General features: G+C 31.7%; 8 protein-coding genes across 8 annotated transcripts; 3 read left to right on the top strand and 5 right to left on the bottom strand.

The window, feature by feature from the left end:
- Positions 1 to 924: 924 nt before the first annotated feature.
- GO595_001681 (uncharacterized protein) lies at positions 925 to 2,319 on the bottom strand (the record flags this gene model as incomplete). The annotated part of the gene is made up of 1 exon (XM_067914506.1): positions 925 to 2,319. The coding sequence occupies one exon, from the start codon at positions 2,317 to 2,319 to the stop codon at positions 925 to 927; it is 1,395 nt and encodes a 464-aa protein (XP_067778257.1).
- Positions 2,320 to 3,086: 767 nt separating this feature from the next.
- On the bottom strand, positions 3,087 to 4,121 carry GO595_001680 (histidine acid phosphatase; the record flags this gene model as incomplete). The annotated part of the gene is made up of 1 exon (XM_067914505.1): positions 3,087 to 4,121. The coding sequence occupies one exon, from the start codon at positions 4,119 to 4,121 to the stop codon at positions 3,087 to 3,089; it is 1,035 nt and encodes a 344-aa protein (XP_067778256.1).
- Positions 4,122 to 4,738: 617 nt separating this feature from the next.
- GO595_001679 (histone acetyltransferase of the MYST family 1) lies at positions 4,739 to 5,908 on the top strand (the record flags this gene model as incomplete). The annotated part of the gene is made up of 1 exon (XM_067914504.1): positions 4,739 to 5,908. The coding sequence occupies one exon, from the start codon at positions 4,739 to 4,741 to the stop codon at positions 5,906 to 5,908; it is 1,170 nt and encodes a 389-aa protein (XP_067778255.1).
- A 565-nt stretch (positions 5,909 to 6,473) lies between these two features.
- GO595_001678 (histidine acid phosphatase) lies at positions 6,474 to 7,637 on the bottom strand (the record flags this gene model as incomplete). The annotated part of the gene is made up of 1 exon (XM_067914503.1): positions 6,474 to 7,637. The coding sequence occupies one exon, from the start codon at positions 7,635 to 7,637 to the stop codon at positions 6,474 to 6,476; it is 1,164 nt and encodes a 387-aa protein (XP_067778254.1).
- Positions 7,638 to 10,262: 2,625 nt separating this feature from the next.
- On the bottom strand, positions 10,263 to 10,712 carry GO595_001677 (EF hand family protein; the record flags this gene model as incomplete). The annotated part of the gene is made up of 1 exon (XM_067914501.1): positions 10,263 to 10,712. The coding sequence occupies one exon, from the start codon at positions 10,710 to 10,712 to the stop codon at positions 10,263 to 10,265; it is 450 nt and encodes a 149-aa protein (XP_067778253.1).
- A 269-nt stretch (positions 10,713 to 10,981) lies between these two features.
- Positions 10,982 to 11,545, bottom strand: GO595_001676 (intraflagellar transport protein 27-like; the record flags this gene model as incomplete). Its single annotated transcript, XM_067914500.1, has 1 exon — positions 10,982 to 11,545. The coding sequence occupies one exon, from the start codon at positions 11,543 to 11,545 to the stop codon at positions 10,982 to 10,984; it is 564 nt and encodes a 187-aa protein (XP_067778252.1).
- Positions 11,546 to 11,951: 406 nt separating this feature from the next.
- On the top strand, positions 11,952 to 12,284 carry GO595_001675 (40S ribosomal protein S25; the record flags this gene model as incomplete). The annotated part of the gene is made up of 1 exon (XM_067914499.1): positions 11,952 to 12,284. The coding sequence occupies one exon, from the start codon at positions 11,952 to 11,954 to the stop codon at positions 12,282 to 12,284; it is 333 nt and encodes a 110-aa protein (XP_067778251.1).
- Positions 12,285 to 12,510: 226 nt separating this feature from the next.
- Positions 12,511 to 14,373, top strand: GO595_001674 (Laminin A family protein; the record flags this gene model as incomplete). The annotated part of the gene is made up of 1 exon (XM_067914498.1): positions 12,511 to 14,373. One exon carries the CDS (start codon positions 12,511 to 12,513, stop codon positions 14,371 to 14,373), a length of 1,863 nt encoding a protein of 620 aa, XP_067778250.1.
- Between the last annotated feature and the right edge of the window lie 2,176 nt (positions 14,374 to 16,549).

The raw sequence follows: 16,549 nt of genomic DNA, 5'->3' as shown, positions 1-16,549 counted from the left end.
TGGCGGATTATTCCATGTTATAATCCATCTCTTACCGTTTTGATTTACTAAATCTTTGTCAACTGATTTATGAGTATCTGATTTCTTCACGCCTCACCTTGCGCCACTGTAAAAAGTGAACCATTCAATTGATTTTAAGATTACCCTATTTTTATCGGTTTTTCGGTTAATGTGTTAATAAATGTAATTGGTGATAAGTTCTATAAAATATGATATGTTGACCATTAATACCATGCGGACAGAAATTTTGCGGCCGATGGACAATTTTTTCGGCTTGCAGCGGTTATCCACATATGACGGTTATTTTTTGGAAAGAAATTTCCGGCCGATGGACAGATTTTCGTGTCCGGTACTGTAAAATAATATGCTATAACATAATATATAGATTAATATATAGCTTTTTCAATAATAAAAAACGGTTTTAAATTTTGTTTTTTTATTTAAATTTTGGAAGTTATGCAGCTTCCAGCTTGAGCCATTTCTACTGCAGTATATCTAGAAAAGCGCATGAAAGACCATTTTCCATGCGCTTTGATGACTAAATCCTGGATTCCTTGAAGAGAAGATGAATGTGCTCCCCCCTTTCGAAATGAGTGTGTGAACTAATGTTTTGACATTGAATGCCTAACTCCATGAGAAATTTATGTAAACAATTCAGAAGATAATTATTTCTTAAGAAATAAATTTATGAATATTTGGTAGTTTTTGTTTCTTTTAAACTAATTCTCTCTTATTCCTGCCTAAAAGAAATAGAGTTACATTTACTCATTCAAATTATATTTTTGATTACTTCAAATGTAAAATGAGTTTAACATTTGTGTTTAGCATTTTGCTTCCATGAGATTGTAACATAAAAATTTTTTTGTGAAAAACAACAAAACATAAAACTTATAAAAGTTGAACAACATAAAATTTTTAGTGATATTATTCAATAATTTCCGCCATGAATTCATTTGGAGCAGTCAATTTCGTCGTCAAGAACACGAATTCATCATTTGGCCTGCAGATGCTTGCCACCTTCTTAAAGCTCCATAATTCAGCCAATGTCATTCCGCCGATTGTTACCACGAACCATCTTTGCTTATCACTTGGTATCTTGTCCGAGTTCGAAAAGTAATTTGGCTTTATTGGGAACGCAGTTTCTTTCTTTTCTCTTGTTAATATCAAACTCAAAGCTGCTGCCAACTTTGAAAGTGATTTCTTGTTCGGATATGACTTCAGCACGTCAGGGATTTGTATCTGAACGTCGCTCAAGAACTGATCCAATTGATTCCATTTAGCAAATGTCCTTAATGAGTGGCGAAATGCTAAAACTCGTGCAATCGATTCAGCTTCACTTTTCATTCCGTAACATTGAAGAATGGTTAAAAGTCTAAAGCCAAGTAACTTCGTGCGTTCATCAAGTGCTAAAACTCTTCCGTAAACTTTAGGGTCATAATTCTTTTCTTTGTTTTGTATTCGTGTTAACACTTCATAATCAAATGTGTTCTTAAAGACTCGAATAATGTTTTGGATGACGCTCATGTGCTCTTTTTGAAGTCGTTCGCTTTCAGTTGAGCGAATGTCCAAATTAGAAATCGATTGAAGCGCTTCTGTAATAGGCATTAATAATAACTCATCAAATGTAGGATCATTAGATTTAAACATTTTCATGTTGCGCGTTTCTGTGGTTGACACATTAAGGATCTTGGCAATGGACTCAAAGGTCGGACTGTTTTCAAATGAGTCCCAACAACAAAATTCTTCAATGAGTCCAATGTATGAGGTGTTAACTTGTGACATACTTAATAAATCAATGCTCCGATCAAAAAGTATTAACATATTTCGTGCATTGTGGTTGATATTGTTGTTTAAAAACCCTTGCGAAATTTCTGAAGATAATTTCCCAACCCCATATACTCGTGAAAATGGACCAAAGACAAACTCAAGACATGAAAGAACTCCTTTTAATGCTTTAACTTCAAAAATTCCTTCAGATATAAATAACGACTCAAAAGTCCCAATTGGAATTCGAATATATTCTTTATAAGGAACAAATGGAAAACATAAGGAACCAAACCCTTTAAATGAAACAGGATGTTTCCAAATTGAGCTTCGAAAAATATATGACTCAAAAGGTATCGTTACAAAAATAAGTGGATTGGATGGAAGGAGGCTAGAATTCTTGAGGATATTGTGAGGGCTACCAAGAACAATTATTTCATCATTTTGCCCAAGAATGGTTGTTGAATGGGGTTGACTTGAGTTTCGAGAAAAAACTGGAAGCTGCATACCAATCTTTATGAGGTTGAGTTCTAAACTACGTTTTTGTGCAAGCATAAAAAAAAATTCCCAATAATCAGGATCAACTAAATAAAAATTAATGTAAGGAAATTGTGATTTAAGATGAAGCAAAGCAACAGTCGCAATTTCTTCCAGATGTTTTGAATATTTTAGGGTTGTATTTTCGTTGTTCATTTGCTTAAATGACACCTTACGATACTCGGTGGAATCCAGCCGATCAAATTTAATTCAATTTGAAATCTTCATGTTTTGGAACCTGGAAGAATTAAATCAACTTATACACCATAAGCTCGAATCTAGTGTATGCCTTAGATATTTTTTTGCTTATGATTTATGATGTTATAAATTATCTGATTCCAATCGATTTTAATTTATAGAATGGTTCTTTATTAAATTTTTTTATTTCATTATATAGAATTTATTTTGTATTCCACACTTGTAAGTATGAATAAATCCTGAAATTCAAAGACATATTGATAAATATTAATTGATGAATTTATCGGCAATACAAAAACCCAAAAATACGATCAAATCGAATTAAAAATATGCGTATCGATCAATAGTCAATTACTTAATATGAAAATGGAAAAAACCAAATCTTTATCAACGTAATAGGATATATATGCAGTAATGTGATTTTATAAATCCATTACAAGATTAATATAATTAAACAAATGTAATGTATAAACACAATTTTTTTTTGCATCTTTATTATTTTAATTGATTTGCAAATAAGTAAATTCCTTCATTAACAATAAAATTATTCAAAAACTTTATATAAACTATTTTATTTATTGCCAATATCAAAGTACCGACAAACTACAGTACTTTAAATAAGGCGCAATTTTTACCTTAAACTCATTATATTTCAGCAAGTCCACAACCACATCGCCATTCAGCACCACTCTGATGTAATCCATTCCATCAACTTCCCATCTTTCGAAAGCCAAGTGCGATCTAAAAGGCGGAATTTCCTTTAAATCCACACCAAGCAAATTTAGCACTGCGACAATTGTTACATCGTGCCCAGTCATTAATGAAAATTTATTCGTTTCTTCTTGCGAAATTGTTTTCTCGAACTTATCGAGCACAACTCGCATTGTCGATGCCCCAGCGACTCCGCGAGTATATTGGAAGAAACCAATCGTGAAAAACTCAACGGCGCCAATGGCATAATCGAACTGTGTTTGATTGACAAACGATGGAAAATCATCAGAACAGCATGCAATAGTATAGAGCCAATCGCCAATCCAAAGCCATTGGTTTTCGTCAGAGAAATCGACGGTATCATCAATGGCACGAAGATATGGAACAGCTTCTGATTTACGCTTGATGTAATCTGACGATTGTAACCAACGATCCCACATGGAATCAATGTCGGGACAGTGGCCTGTCCGAGGATGGAGAGCTTCGTGATCATCGGTTCCTGTAACAATCTCGACGATATCATCTGGTGATTCTGCTGGATAGAAACCATTAAGAAAACTTATCGCAGACTTAACGCAACGATCTGGAGAGGAGGATCGTATGCTAACTTCGGATGGGTTAAAATAGTTAGTGAGGAAATGTCGATCTTCGATAAGAACTTTACGATAATACTGTCCAAGGGAGTAATGTTGTGATTGACCTTGAACTGTAAGCTCGGCTTTGGAACATGAAGGCTTATAGAAAAGATTATTTTGATCAAGTTTAACATGAAAGCGTCGATATATTTTTGAATTGTAGGATAGATATGGAGGCGCTGAGGAATTAGGTAGATCACATGTCCAGGTTCCACCATTATAACCTCCATATGAATCAAAAGGTGCTCGGTATCCATGTCTGGCAATAACAATCATTTGTTTAAGTGTTGCATTTTCAACAGCAGGAGCAATTTTAAGAGGGGATTCACATTTATAGTTGAAATTAATGCACAATCCAAGAGAAATGAAAAAAAGCATTTTTGTTTGGATATCTTCGATAGAAATAAACGGTTTCTGAATGTCGAACGATTGAAAACTTTTGGGTGTTTTTGGGTTTGATCATATCTTTAACCCATTGCTTTTTAAGGTACATTATTGGTTATGGATTTCTTCATTGTTCGTTTTTTTTTTTTTAGAAAATCTAATAGGAATTTGGAAAATTAATGAATAATTATTCTCTTCTTTGAATCTCTAAATAATAATATCAAAATAGCTATCTTACTTCTAAATAAATGTGAAATGATATTAAAAAGATGAATTTGTTTTTAAAAAAAATATTTCCATATTAATTAACAATAGCAAAACAAACCCCTGAAATGAAATTTTATTATAATCCAATGAATCCGAAATAAAGCACATTATTAACTACATAAGTACTTACATCAGATGAAGCAAATTAAAATAGTATAATACAAAATTGACATAGATAAATAATTTATTATTTCATCTTTTATCCAGGAAAGACCGTTTATTTTTGGCGGTTTAAGGCGAAGATGGAATCTGGGATTGTACCCCAAATTGGCGATACTGTCAATTGCTGGCGTGAAAGCCAGAAGCAATATGTACCTTGTAAAATACTTCTTGACAGAACTGAACCAAATGGGAGTAAAAAATACTTCGTCCATTTTATTGATGTGAACAAGCGATGGGATGATTGGGTTTTTGAATCTGCTCTTGATTTGCTTACCCTTGAACACAAAACTGGCACTAAGGGTCGAAAGGTTTCTAGTCATACTCAAGAAGAAGATGCTGAAGCTGATCTTAGCTACTTTGGAAAATCCAGAAATATTGAATATTTAAGATTCTCTCGCTTCCTGATGAAAGCTTGGTATTTTTCACCTGTCCCAGATCCTTTTGATAAAATGGCGGCATTAATTCGTGGAGACAAAATCGATCCGAAAGACAATGGGATACTATACTGCTGCGAATTTTGCATGCGTTTCTTTGCCACAGATGAAGAATATACTGATCATTGTCGAAAATGCACAACGACACATCCACCAGGGGATGAAATTTATCGCAATGGTCGTATCTCTGCTTATGAAGTTGATGGTGCCTTTGCATCACGTTATTGTGTTAATCTATGCTTAATTACCAAACTTTTTTTATTTCACAAAGCAGAATATTATGCACCACAAGAATTTCATTTCTATATAGTTTGTACTAATGATGTTAGAGGATCACACCCGATTGGATTCTTTTCCAAGGAAAAGAAATCTGAACACGGTTTCAACCTCGCGTGCATCTTAACGTTCCCCTGTTATCAAAGAATGGGAATTGGGAGCTTTTTGATCTCCCTTTCATACGAGTTCTCAAAAATTGAGAAGAAGCCGGGGTCCCCCGAAACTCCTCTATCCGATCTCGGCTTTTTAACGTATAGAAAGTTTTGGAGGGATGCAGTTATAGGGTGTTTAGTTGAACATCGAAATGAACAATTATCTATAACATCAATATCAAATTATACGGGAATGACTTTGGAAGATGTGAAATTTGCTGTGAGAGATAATAAATTTATTCGAAATTATGAAGGCGAATGGGTATTCGCTTTAACACATAAACAAATAGATGAATGGAGATCGAGAAGCAGAAGAAGATTGTTGAGGTTAGATCCGAGGCGTTTGAGATGGACGCCTTATTTAAAGGCGATAAAGAAAGGCGAGTAATATAAATAATTTATTTATACGACATTTTGGGAGTAATTTTGGTATAATGAATGTTACCATTTAATAAATAGATTCGAATAAATGTTTTAAATACACTCCAATCTTTGTACTTAGTTTGACAAAAATAATATTTAAATATTATTTGAAATATCAAAGAATTAAATTAAATCTAAAACAAATAATATCTTTTGCATTATCAATTCCTTCTTGTTTAAGGAATTTAACGATTTCGTTTTAGATGCACTTTAAAATCTGATCCAATCATTCTTTTTAATATTAAAGAATGAATATTGATATTTTTCTGAGAAATAATTTAATGAAGATATCTTCATTTAAATCAAAAATATTTCAAGTTCTTCTAATATTTGAAGTTTTTCGTTGAATTTGAATGCTGCAATACTTTGGTTTCCTTCATCTTAGAGGAGAAAGAGCTTTTGAAAATGAAATGAATTAATTCGCAAAGTTTTTTAATTCTTTTAGAGTTAATATCATTTTAATTTCGTTGTAATTATTTCCCTTTTTCTTGATTTTAATTATCGTCAAATCGATTTATTTCACTAAATATTTACTCATATTCCTTACAGTAAACTAAGTACTGCTTCATTTTTTCTTCAAATTCACTATATTTCACCAACTCATTACCACCAGCGAAGTCGATTGGCACGAGTTCTCCGTTATAGTCCAATCGAACATATTTTTCGTTATTGATTTCCCATAGTTCCACAGCCAAATGCGATCTAAATGGAGGTAATTCTTCTTTGTAGATTCCTAATGTCGACAACATCGCCATTATCGTCGTGTCATGTCCAGAGTAAACCCAAAACTTTTTCTTGGTTTCGCCATTGAGCTGCGAATTCGTGTTGCGGAAATATTCGCGCCAAATTCCGGAGCCTGCGTTACCGCGCGTGATATTGTACAGGCCATAGCTATAGTACGCAATGTCTTTCTTGGATTGCGCAATGATTTCTTCGGTAATGTACGTAGGAAGTGGTTGGCCATTACAGATGTATGACGCAAGAAGATCGCCAATGAACATCCAATCAACATCAGCAAAGGTACGGTTGAGTGCGTCGTAGATTGGCTTGTAAATGCGACGCGCATTTTCACGGCGTGCAATGTATTCGGGAGTCGAGATAAATTTATTCCAATCATTCATAAGATCTGAACAGCTGTCATAGGATGGCGAAATGGGATCTACAGTGGCTGTGCCTGTGGTAAATGTGATGGATTCCCCTGGTTGAACAGGTGGATATAAGCCATACATATAGGATTCACCAGAGCGGAAAGTTCTTTCAACATATGAAGAGCGGAGATTGAGGAGCTCGGGATCTATAAGTTTTGGTATGAATCTGAGTTGTTCGCCATAATAAAGTTGATGATAAATTCCAAGTTCATGATGTTGTCTCATGCCATCAACAACTAACTCTCCTGGTTGACAGTTGGGCGGATACTGAACAAGAGTGTAATCAAGTTGATTGAAGTATCTTCGTGTTTTATTATTTGTAGAAGATAAGTATATTCTTGGAGCAAGTGATGTGCCATCAGAATCGCAGACCCATGACCCTCTTAATTCTTCTGGGAACCATTTGTCCATTGGTGTTCGTTTTCCATGTCTGAGGAAAAGAGATACTGAAATTAATTTTCCATTTGCTATAGGATCTGCATGAGCTAATGGAGCATCACATACATAATCAATTGATAATATTTCTGAAATAAATAGAAATAGCATTGTTTGGAATATGGAAAATAACCGTCTTTTCAGTGGGTTTGGGGCGGTTTGATTGTAAAGTTGACAAAATTTCTGTTAGTTGAGACTAAATTTAGTGGAATAACCCCCTATCGTTTCTGACTTTTTATTGCTTCAATGGAATAAAAATTTTTTATTACATATCAAATAAACAATTTTTAGAATATATTATTTGTATTTTTCATTATAAATATTTGGACTTTGATTTAAATCAATTTCCCAAAATCACAAAAAATATCAAGCACATATCTTTTTTTATCAATATATTTGATTATAAAATTATTTATACTTGGTTTATTTTCAAAGTAGCTGATAAAATTTTTAAAGTTTTTAACCCTTCTTCATATTTTCTTTTAATAAGAAATAGATTCATCTTCATTGGATTTGATAGATATTAGAGATGATGGGGCTAACACCAAAAAAAATATAGGAAAGATTACAAAATTTGGACTTGTATTTGCCCATAAAGGACCAGAATTTCGATACAGTTGTGAATTTACAAAAAATATTCCAATAAGTAATGCAAATATTCCAATTAATATATCTAATATATATATAAATGACCAATTTATTTTAGTCGCTCCGAATGCTGATGAATAAAGTATTAAAAGTAAAAAAATCGCATGAGAAATGAATGCGAAAATTTGGCCATATGGATCAAAAAGAACTGTTTCTCCTACACAATATCCATAATAAAATGTCATTCCATAATGTCCATTAACTTCAATGATTGAATGTGGAAAAATATAAGGAATAAATACACCAAAGAAAATAATATTTCGCATCCAAAATGGTAATTTTTGTAAATTATGTCGAATTGAAAGGAACCCACAAAAGAAATTAAACCATGATATTCTATATCTACTTAATTTTAATAATTGATTGTATGCAAATGTTGTTTTAAATTCATATGGAAATGTAATAATAATCAGAATTATTGGTAACAAAACTGAATATATTTTTACAGTATGTAAAACATCAAATTTATCATATCGAACTTCCTTAAAGCTATCAACTTTTTCTCCAATGAAAAATTCACATTCATCAATATAATCACCACTAAATGATATCTTATGATATCCTTTTTTAAGATTCATTGGCAACGAATATAAAAATACATTTTCCCGAACTTCTCTTTGATAAATCATTTTACCATTAACATCACCTGTAACATTAATATTTACAATCTTTCTTCCAAATGATAAAATCCTAATTGATGTTTTTTCTTCATTGAAAACACTTTTGTTTTGTAATTTTTTATATGGAATAGGGTGTATTAAAACAATTGCTACTTTATTTTGTCTAAATGCATGAATCGATACTCTACCATTATCAGATATAACTAATCCAATTTTTGCAGTGGAAGCTATAGGAGCAATAACTTCAAGAAACCCATTATGGTGCTTAAAAACATTATCACGTGGATGAAGATGACCTGTGAGAAGTACACTCGCAGAACTTTCCTGAAGGATTTGTTTAAATGTTTTTCCGCTTAACGATTTCCCTTTGTATTCCCATAAACTAAGAGGAAAATGTGTACAAGCAATTATATTCTTTTTTGAATTCAAATTTTTAAGATTATTAAATTCTTTTTCTATTAATTCAATCATTTCATTATTTTCCTTAGGATAAAAATCAAATAAACCTTTAGTGGTTGGGAATAGAAATGAATTTATAAATATGAAGATGAAATCATCTGTTTCTTTTGTATGTATCCAATATTTCTGTATATTTCGGGTGTTATTTTTGTAATAATATGAATAGTTTAAAAAATAATGATAATCTGAACCAAATTTATCTACTTCAGTTTCATCATGATTTCCTGGCATATCAAATACATGCTTAAAGCTCAAATATAACGGGTGAAAATTATCAATATATGTTTTCTGATTTTCTTTATCATGTCCACCCATAATTGCAAGATAACCTGAAGGTCCCCATTGATCAATTAAATCACCTGGAACCAAAAGGGTATCACATGAAAACCTTTTAATGTTTTCAATTGATCTTTTAACTCTGTTTATTTTTGGCACATCTTTTTTAGAAATATGTAAATCTGAAACATAACCAAACCAAACAGGATCTTTTGAATCATCCCATGGATTAATTGGAGATGATGATCTGATAATACCTGATTCCTGTTTCCAAATTATTTTTGGTCCTATAAAAGCATAGCAAAAAAATATTAAAACCCATATATATTGCGAACAAAAATGTGAAAAAGGATTTATTCTTTTTTTATAAGTTATCATATCTTCATTTTCATCTTCAATAAACATAAGAATTAGAACTTAATACTAATATTAATTATCTTTTTATTACCTTTTCCAAGAAAAATTTATTAAAAACCAAGATAAAATATCAGTTGAATTTTTTGTTAAACTAAAGAATTAATCACAAATAAATTTGGTTTTTCCAAAATTAGAATGCAAACTTTCATTAGACATTTTCTTAACAAAACATAAACTCATTTATAAAAATCAGTACACAATTTTAATGGTTTCATCTTACAGATTTTAAAAATGAGTTTATTATGTTCTAATTTATGTTAAAAAGTTTCGTTTTATTAATTAATTATGCATTTATCAGTACATATATCCAAATATATCAAAAAGAAAGTATCTTGCAAAATTCATCAAAATCTATTAAATTATCATTGTTTTCATCTAACGCCATAATGGTAGCCATAGAATCATCTTCAGTAACATCAAGACCCATTAACTGACCAATCCTTTTGACTTCTGATAAATCTAAATATTGGTTTTTGTCTACATCAGCCAAATCAAAGATTTGCCTTAAAATATCAATATCTTGGAGTTGTTCCATTTCCTTACAAAAACAAACAAATTCATTTAAGTCAATCATTTCATCGCCGTCTGCGTCATACTTTTCAAATAATAATGCAATCATTAGTCTATCTAATTGAGCACCTTCTTCCATTAATATTTGTGCTGTTGTTTCCCTTGATAATTTCCCTGTACCTGTGATGTCTAGATATTGAAATTTCTTTTTAATTTGGTCTATTTTTTCATCAGAGAAATGCACATTTCTTCTCATTCAAAATTGATACCGATAATTAAAAACTTTACTTTTTTAAAAAGTCAAAACATAATCAAAACGATCAATTTTCATTGAATCCCGTTCAATAAGCACTTTTTGGTTTGGATGCTAAACTTGAATCACTCTATTGCATAATGAGTCAATAGTTACTGTTATTTGTCATTTAAGTTGATTAACAAATTTACATGACTTGATCTATTTACGAATTTATTGAAGTAAAACATTGGAATATGTTAACAATCATTTTATTCATTATCATTTAAAATTCAATCAGCATTGATAAATTGATCAACTTCGTTTTCGTAGACTGTAATAAATTTTTCGGCTAAAGTATTAAAAGGATCAATAATTCCTGCGTTTGTCTTAGCAGAAACATCAAAATAATCGAGGCCATGTTCTGTTGCAAAGTTTTTACAATCATCCATTGAAACATCTGCGAATTCAGACAAATCATTCTTATTGCCAACAATAACACCAGGCAAAGATTTACCTGCAAACTTTGCAACTTTATCAAGCCAAAGCCCACATTCTTTAAGTGTTGAAGCTCTTGTTACATCGAATACAAGGAGAACTTGATTAGCATCTCGGAAAACATCAGGATATTCATATTCATAAATTGGTGACCCGCTTATGTCATACATGAAAAATTCTACAGTTGTATTGTGCTCTTCATTTGTTACTGATTTTATTGTAACTTCTGCTGATAATGTCATTGTATAAGTTGAAGAGAATGAAGCGCCATCTGATGAAAATGATTTAATTATTGATGACTTACCTACTGTTGGTGGTCCAACAACAAGGACCTTTGACCTTAAAACAGCATGGCTCATCTGGCTGAATGCAAAACGTATTCATATTGAATTTTTGAATAAAACCTCCAATTGAAGAAGGAAATTGTTTTTCTTCACCAATTCCTTTCCTGATTTCTGTGATTAAAAAAGCGAAAATACAGGATCTGTTTCTTTTACAATCATGCCTTTGTGTATTTTTTGAAATTATGGACAAATAAAAAAAATTTGCTGAACAATTCCAAAAATTAATTAGAAATTTAAATATTTAAACTTATATTATAGCCATTTAATTATACAATTTTCATAATTAGTTAATCTGATACTAGAGTTCGAACTCTTTGCCTCTAAATTCACAAATCTTATATCTCAGTGTCCACTTTTAAAATTGAATAGTTTATATTATCTTCAGGACAGTTAACCGTTACCCGTTTGGCCTTTTGCTGAAATGCCACAAGTTAAGAAGAAGTGGACCAAGACTACCAACAAGGAAAAGAGGGATTGGGCAACAGTCCTTCTTTCCGAAGTTGCAGAAGAAATCGAAAAGGCTGTTCCACGCAGCAAACTTATCACACCATCCAAGCTTGCAGATCGTTACAAGATTTCTCTCACGGTAGCCCGCCAAGTCTTAAAGCAACTTGAAGCAGATGGTAAGATTGTTTGCCTTATCAAACATTCAAAACTCGTTGCTTATGGTCGTCCAGCCGGAGCCAAAGAGGAAGTTGTTGAAGAAGCTCCAAAAGCTGAAGCAGCTCCAAAGGGCAGGAAAGGTAAGAAATAAAATATGCAACAAATTGAATTCAATTTTTAAATATTTTTCCTTTAGTTAATTCATATGATTACTGTCTTCACAGAAATGGTTGCATAAATGAGAATCCTAAACTCGACTCCAAAATAAAAACGATGATTGTTTTTGCAACATTTTTTCTGAAACGATACGTATCGAGCCAAAACGATGTATAGAGAAATGACTTTTTGATATAAATTGAATGGTCTTATTGCAAATCATGTTTTGCATCTTTTTATCGCAATTCGTGTACTCAGTATATCAGAACACGACAGCTTCGTGCAAAATTGATGCCAGTGGTAATCTTACTTTTAAATTAGAATTCGATAAAACATATGATGCATGGGCAACATTTGAAGATTCTTATGATGAACTTGGTTGGGGACAGATTCATATTTGGACTAACCCACATTCTCCAAGTTACAATCAAATGTATTGTGCTGGTTTTGTTGATACATATCTTACTCAAGAACGTGTCAGAGAAGCCTTTACAAACTACAAAGAAGTTCAAGTTGGCAAAGGTAAAGACTGGCCAGCTAGCTGGAAACAATTCATCTCAGAGAACATCAATTATGTCAGATCAAACATCATGAACAGTGCTTCTAAATATTGGAAAGACATTGGACTTGTTATCAATCAAGTTGATGGTATGCTTCGAGGTCTTAATGAAGGAGTCCCAGAGTCAGATCAATTATCTGAAATTGATTTTTGGCTTCTTCAATCAGCTGGTGATCTTGATGATCTTGCAGGCATATTAGAAGGTTCAGCTCCACGTGATCCTGAGCTTACACTTAAGTGCACAGGACTTGTTATGTATTCACCAGATTATGATGATATTTATTTTGCACAAGACACATGGAGTCATTATACTGATCTTCATGCCTATCTTAAAGACTATAACCTTAACATTCCCGAATTTAAAGCACATCATGTAACAGTTAGTACCCGAACAGGACATCTTCCAAGTGTCGATGACTTCTGGACCACTGACCAAGGCCTTTTGATTATGGAAACCACTATGCATAACTTTAACAACACACTTTATGAACTTTATGTCAAGCCACAAAGTGTTTTAACATGGTTACGATCATATTATGCAACATTTGTCACAGACAATGGCGAAGATTGGACCAAAGAATTCATCAAAGAAAACTCGGGAACATATAATAACCAATACATTGTTCTCGACACCAAATTATTTGTTAAGAACTCAACAAAACATGAGCGTCCAAAGAATCTTTTATGGGTTCTCGAACAACTTCCAGGATTTTATGAGTCAGCAGATTTAACAGATCTTTTGTATAACACAAGTTATTTCGGATCAGTCAACTCGCCAATCTTTGAATCCGTCTTTAACTTAGCTGATTATCCAGGAGAACAACAACGCGAACCGAAGAAAAAAGACTTTTGGTCATATTGGGATCAACCACGTTATAAGATCATTGAACGCGACGTACCAAAAATCACTGGCTATAATGATTTCCAAGAGTTCATGAGATATAATGATTATTTACATGATCCATTATTGTTAATTGATGGAATTCCAGAACCTGCACAAGGAATTTTATCAAGATATGACTTGAGACCTGAAAATGGAACAAGTTATGGCGCAAAGAATTGCTTTGGCGGATTAGATACAAAGGCTGCTCGACTTTCATGGTTTTTGGAGAACCAAACATGGGATGCAATATTGTCGCCGGAATATAAATATAATGCGCCATTTAGTTTCTTGGATTGGCCTGATGTTACACGTAAAGGTCTTAAGGATACATATAAACATGATTGGATCACATTTAGGCCAAAGGATTACTGCGAAATTTATGGAGGTAATGATAAGGAATCTTGTAAGAGCGTGCCGGGATGCGGATTTTGCTTTAAGAACAAGAAATGTATGAGAGGAGAAAAGGATGGACCTCAAGAATCGATGGGATATAAGTGTTCTTCTGGGTGGATATATGAAACAGTAACTCCGGCATATGCGACACCAATGGTAGCTTCGATATCTGTAATTGTGGTAGTGTTCGTGGGCGCAATTTATGTGTCTGCATACCTTAAATATAGGAAATCAAAACAAGTCTATTAAACATTCTCAGAATTTCGTTTTTGCTTTTTATGGCACTATGCTGTTGATGTAATTATTAATGGATTCAGTGCAAAGAACACAAAATTCGATCATATGCTAAATACAGTCACTTTACTTTGGATTGAAACGGTTTGATTGAATTTTGAATGGAAATTACCCTTAAAGGGGTCCAAAGACAAACGATAGGCAATTTAAATGATCGTTTAGAAGTGTTTCCACAGAAAAAAAACTATCGTTGTTCTGAAATTCCTATCGTAATCATAAACTGAAGAAAAAATGATCAGTTTAGAGGCTTTGATTTCGAGTTTCGTTGGAGCACCCTTTTGAAGTGACATGAAAATTACTGTCAATTTTTTAACTGGTATGTTAATTAGGATAATGGAAAAGAAAAGAAAATTTGATTTTACAATCACTGGAGAAAATGATACAATTGTAAAAGATGTTTCTGAGTGTACATTACTGAATGATTGGATTGATAGCCTTGATGATTCTATTCATGTTGAATCAATTAAAATTCAAAATATTAAAAGGAATTCTAAAGGAGAAATAGAATATTTAAAATTAGACACAGTTAACACAAGAAATGGTGGGAAAATTCCAAGGATAATTATGCTAGAAGGCCATTCAATAATGGTTCTTGTTATATTAATTTCAATAGAAACCCATGAAAAATATTGCTTGCTAACCGAAGAAATACAGATTCCAACAGGGAAAATACATGCTACTCTTCCTTTTGAGAAGACTAAAGGAAATTTTCCAACACCTGAATATGTATATGAATTCTTAAAAAGACATTGCAACTTCGAAACAGATCCATTACAGTATAGAGATCTTATTAAGGAGGCTTCTAATGGTAAGTTTGATTCAATATACCCATATTCCGGACCTTGCGATAATAAAACGCATATTTTACTTTATGAAAAAGAACTTCCAACAGACGAAATAATGAAGCTAAATGGAAAAGAAATAAGGCTGAATGTATGTAATCGGATTTTTAAGTTAGAAAATATATATTCAAAAATTCACGACTTTGTTTCTTTAAGTGCTTTTCTTTACTATGATAAGCATTGCGAAATGTTAAATAAAGATAATAAGTAATAACTTTTTGGAATTTGGTATTGAAAAACACATCAAGTTATGAGAGAAAAATAACATTAAAAAATTTAAATTTATGAATTTTTATTTTCCCAATCAATATAATTATTATTTAATCAAAGCATGATTGGGAACATCATTAGAAATATGTTAAAAGTGGACATAGTTCGAATGAAATCAAAAATTATTGAGAATAGAAAAACTTCAAGAAAAATATTTTTTTTGCCAGCGACGAAGCCGTTTAAAAAAAAAACATGCCCGTATCGATTTTTCTAATTTTTCGTTGTAACGCCTGAAACAAGACAGATAAGGTTTTTTTAGGTTGGGCTCTGATATATCGATAAACCGCTGATAAATGTCAAAACCGTTATCGATGTTTTGTCGATCTAAATTTATATAAATTTAGTCAAATAAAATTGCATTGAATTTAATTTTCCAATTTATATATTCTTAATGCATTGTGAGTTCTACTTATGCTGTTTTAATGCATGTTTATTTGGGTATTAAACGTTCAAACTAAGTTTCGAAAAAAATATATCAATTATCATTCTCACTAAATTTTAATATTATGCATAATTATATTCTAAATATTATTAAAATAGTTATAAAATAGTTTGGATATTCATAATGCATACAATTTTTTATCATTTCGATTAATATTCAAAAATATATATTATCTATTTATGTGTTTATGCGCAATGTGTGTCATTTTTAATAAACTTATGATACATTTCCGAATGTATTGAATACAGAAGGATTAAAAACAATTCAATTATAAAAAAATGAAACTTAAAACGAACAGAGATAAGGAATGAACACAAGGAATAAAATTGAATAAATAACATCAAAATATTGTAAAAAATATTTAAAATAAAGTAATAGAGAAAAATTGGAGAAATTTCGATATAAAATTCAATCGTAAATCACAAGATAACATCATAATATTATCATATTATTTATAAAATTCGATATATGTATATATATACTTATGTTATGTATTTGATGTAAGAGAATTACATTTAGAAATAGTAAATAATATAAAAAATATATTCGGAAACAGGTTCTTCATGTCCCAACTTTT

The sequence above is a fragment of the Histomonas meleagridis genome (assembly GCF_020186115.1).
Source record: "Histomonas meleagridis strain 2922-C6/04-10x chromosome Unknown contig_146, whole genome shotgun sequence".
Lineage (NCBI taxonomy): Eukaryota > Parabasalia > Tritrichomonadida > Dientamoebidae > Histomonas > Histomonas meleagridis.
Note: the sequence above shows the minus strand (reverse complement) of the source record. Positions and strands in the feature narration are given on the sequence as shown.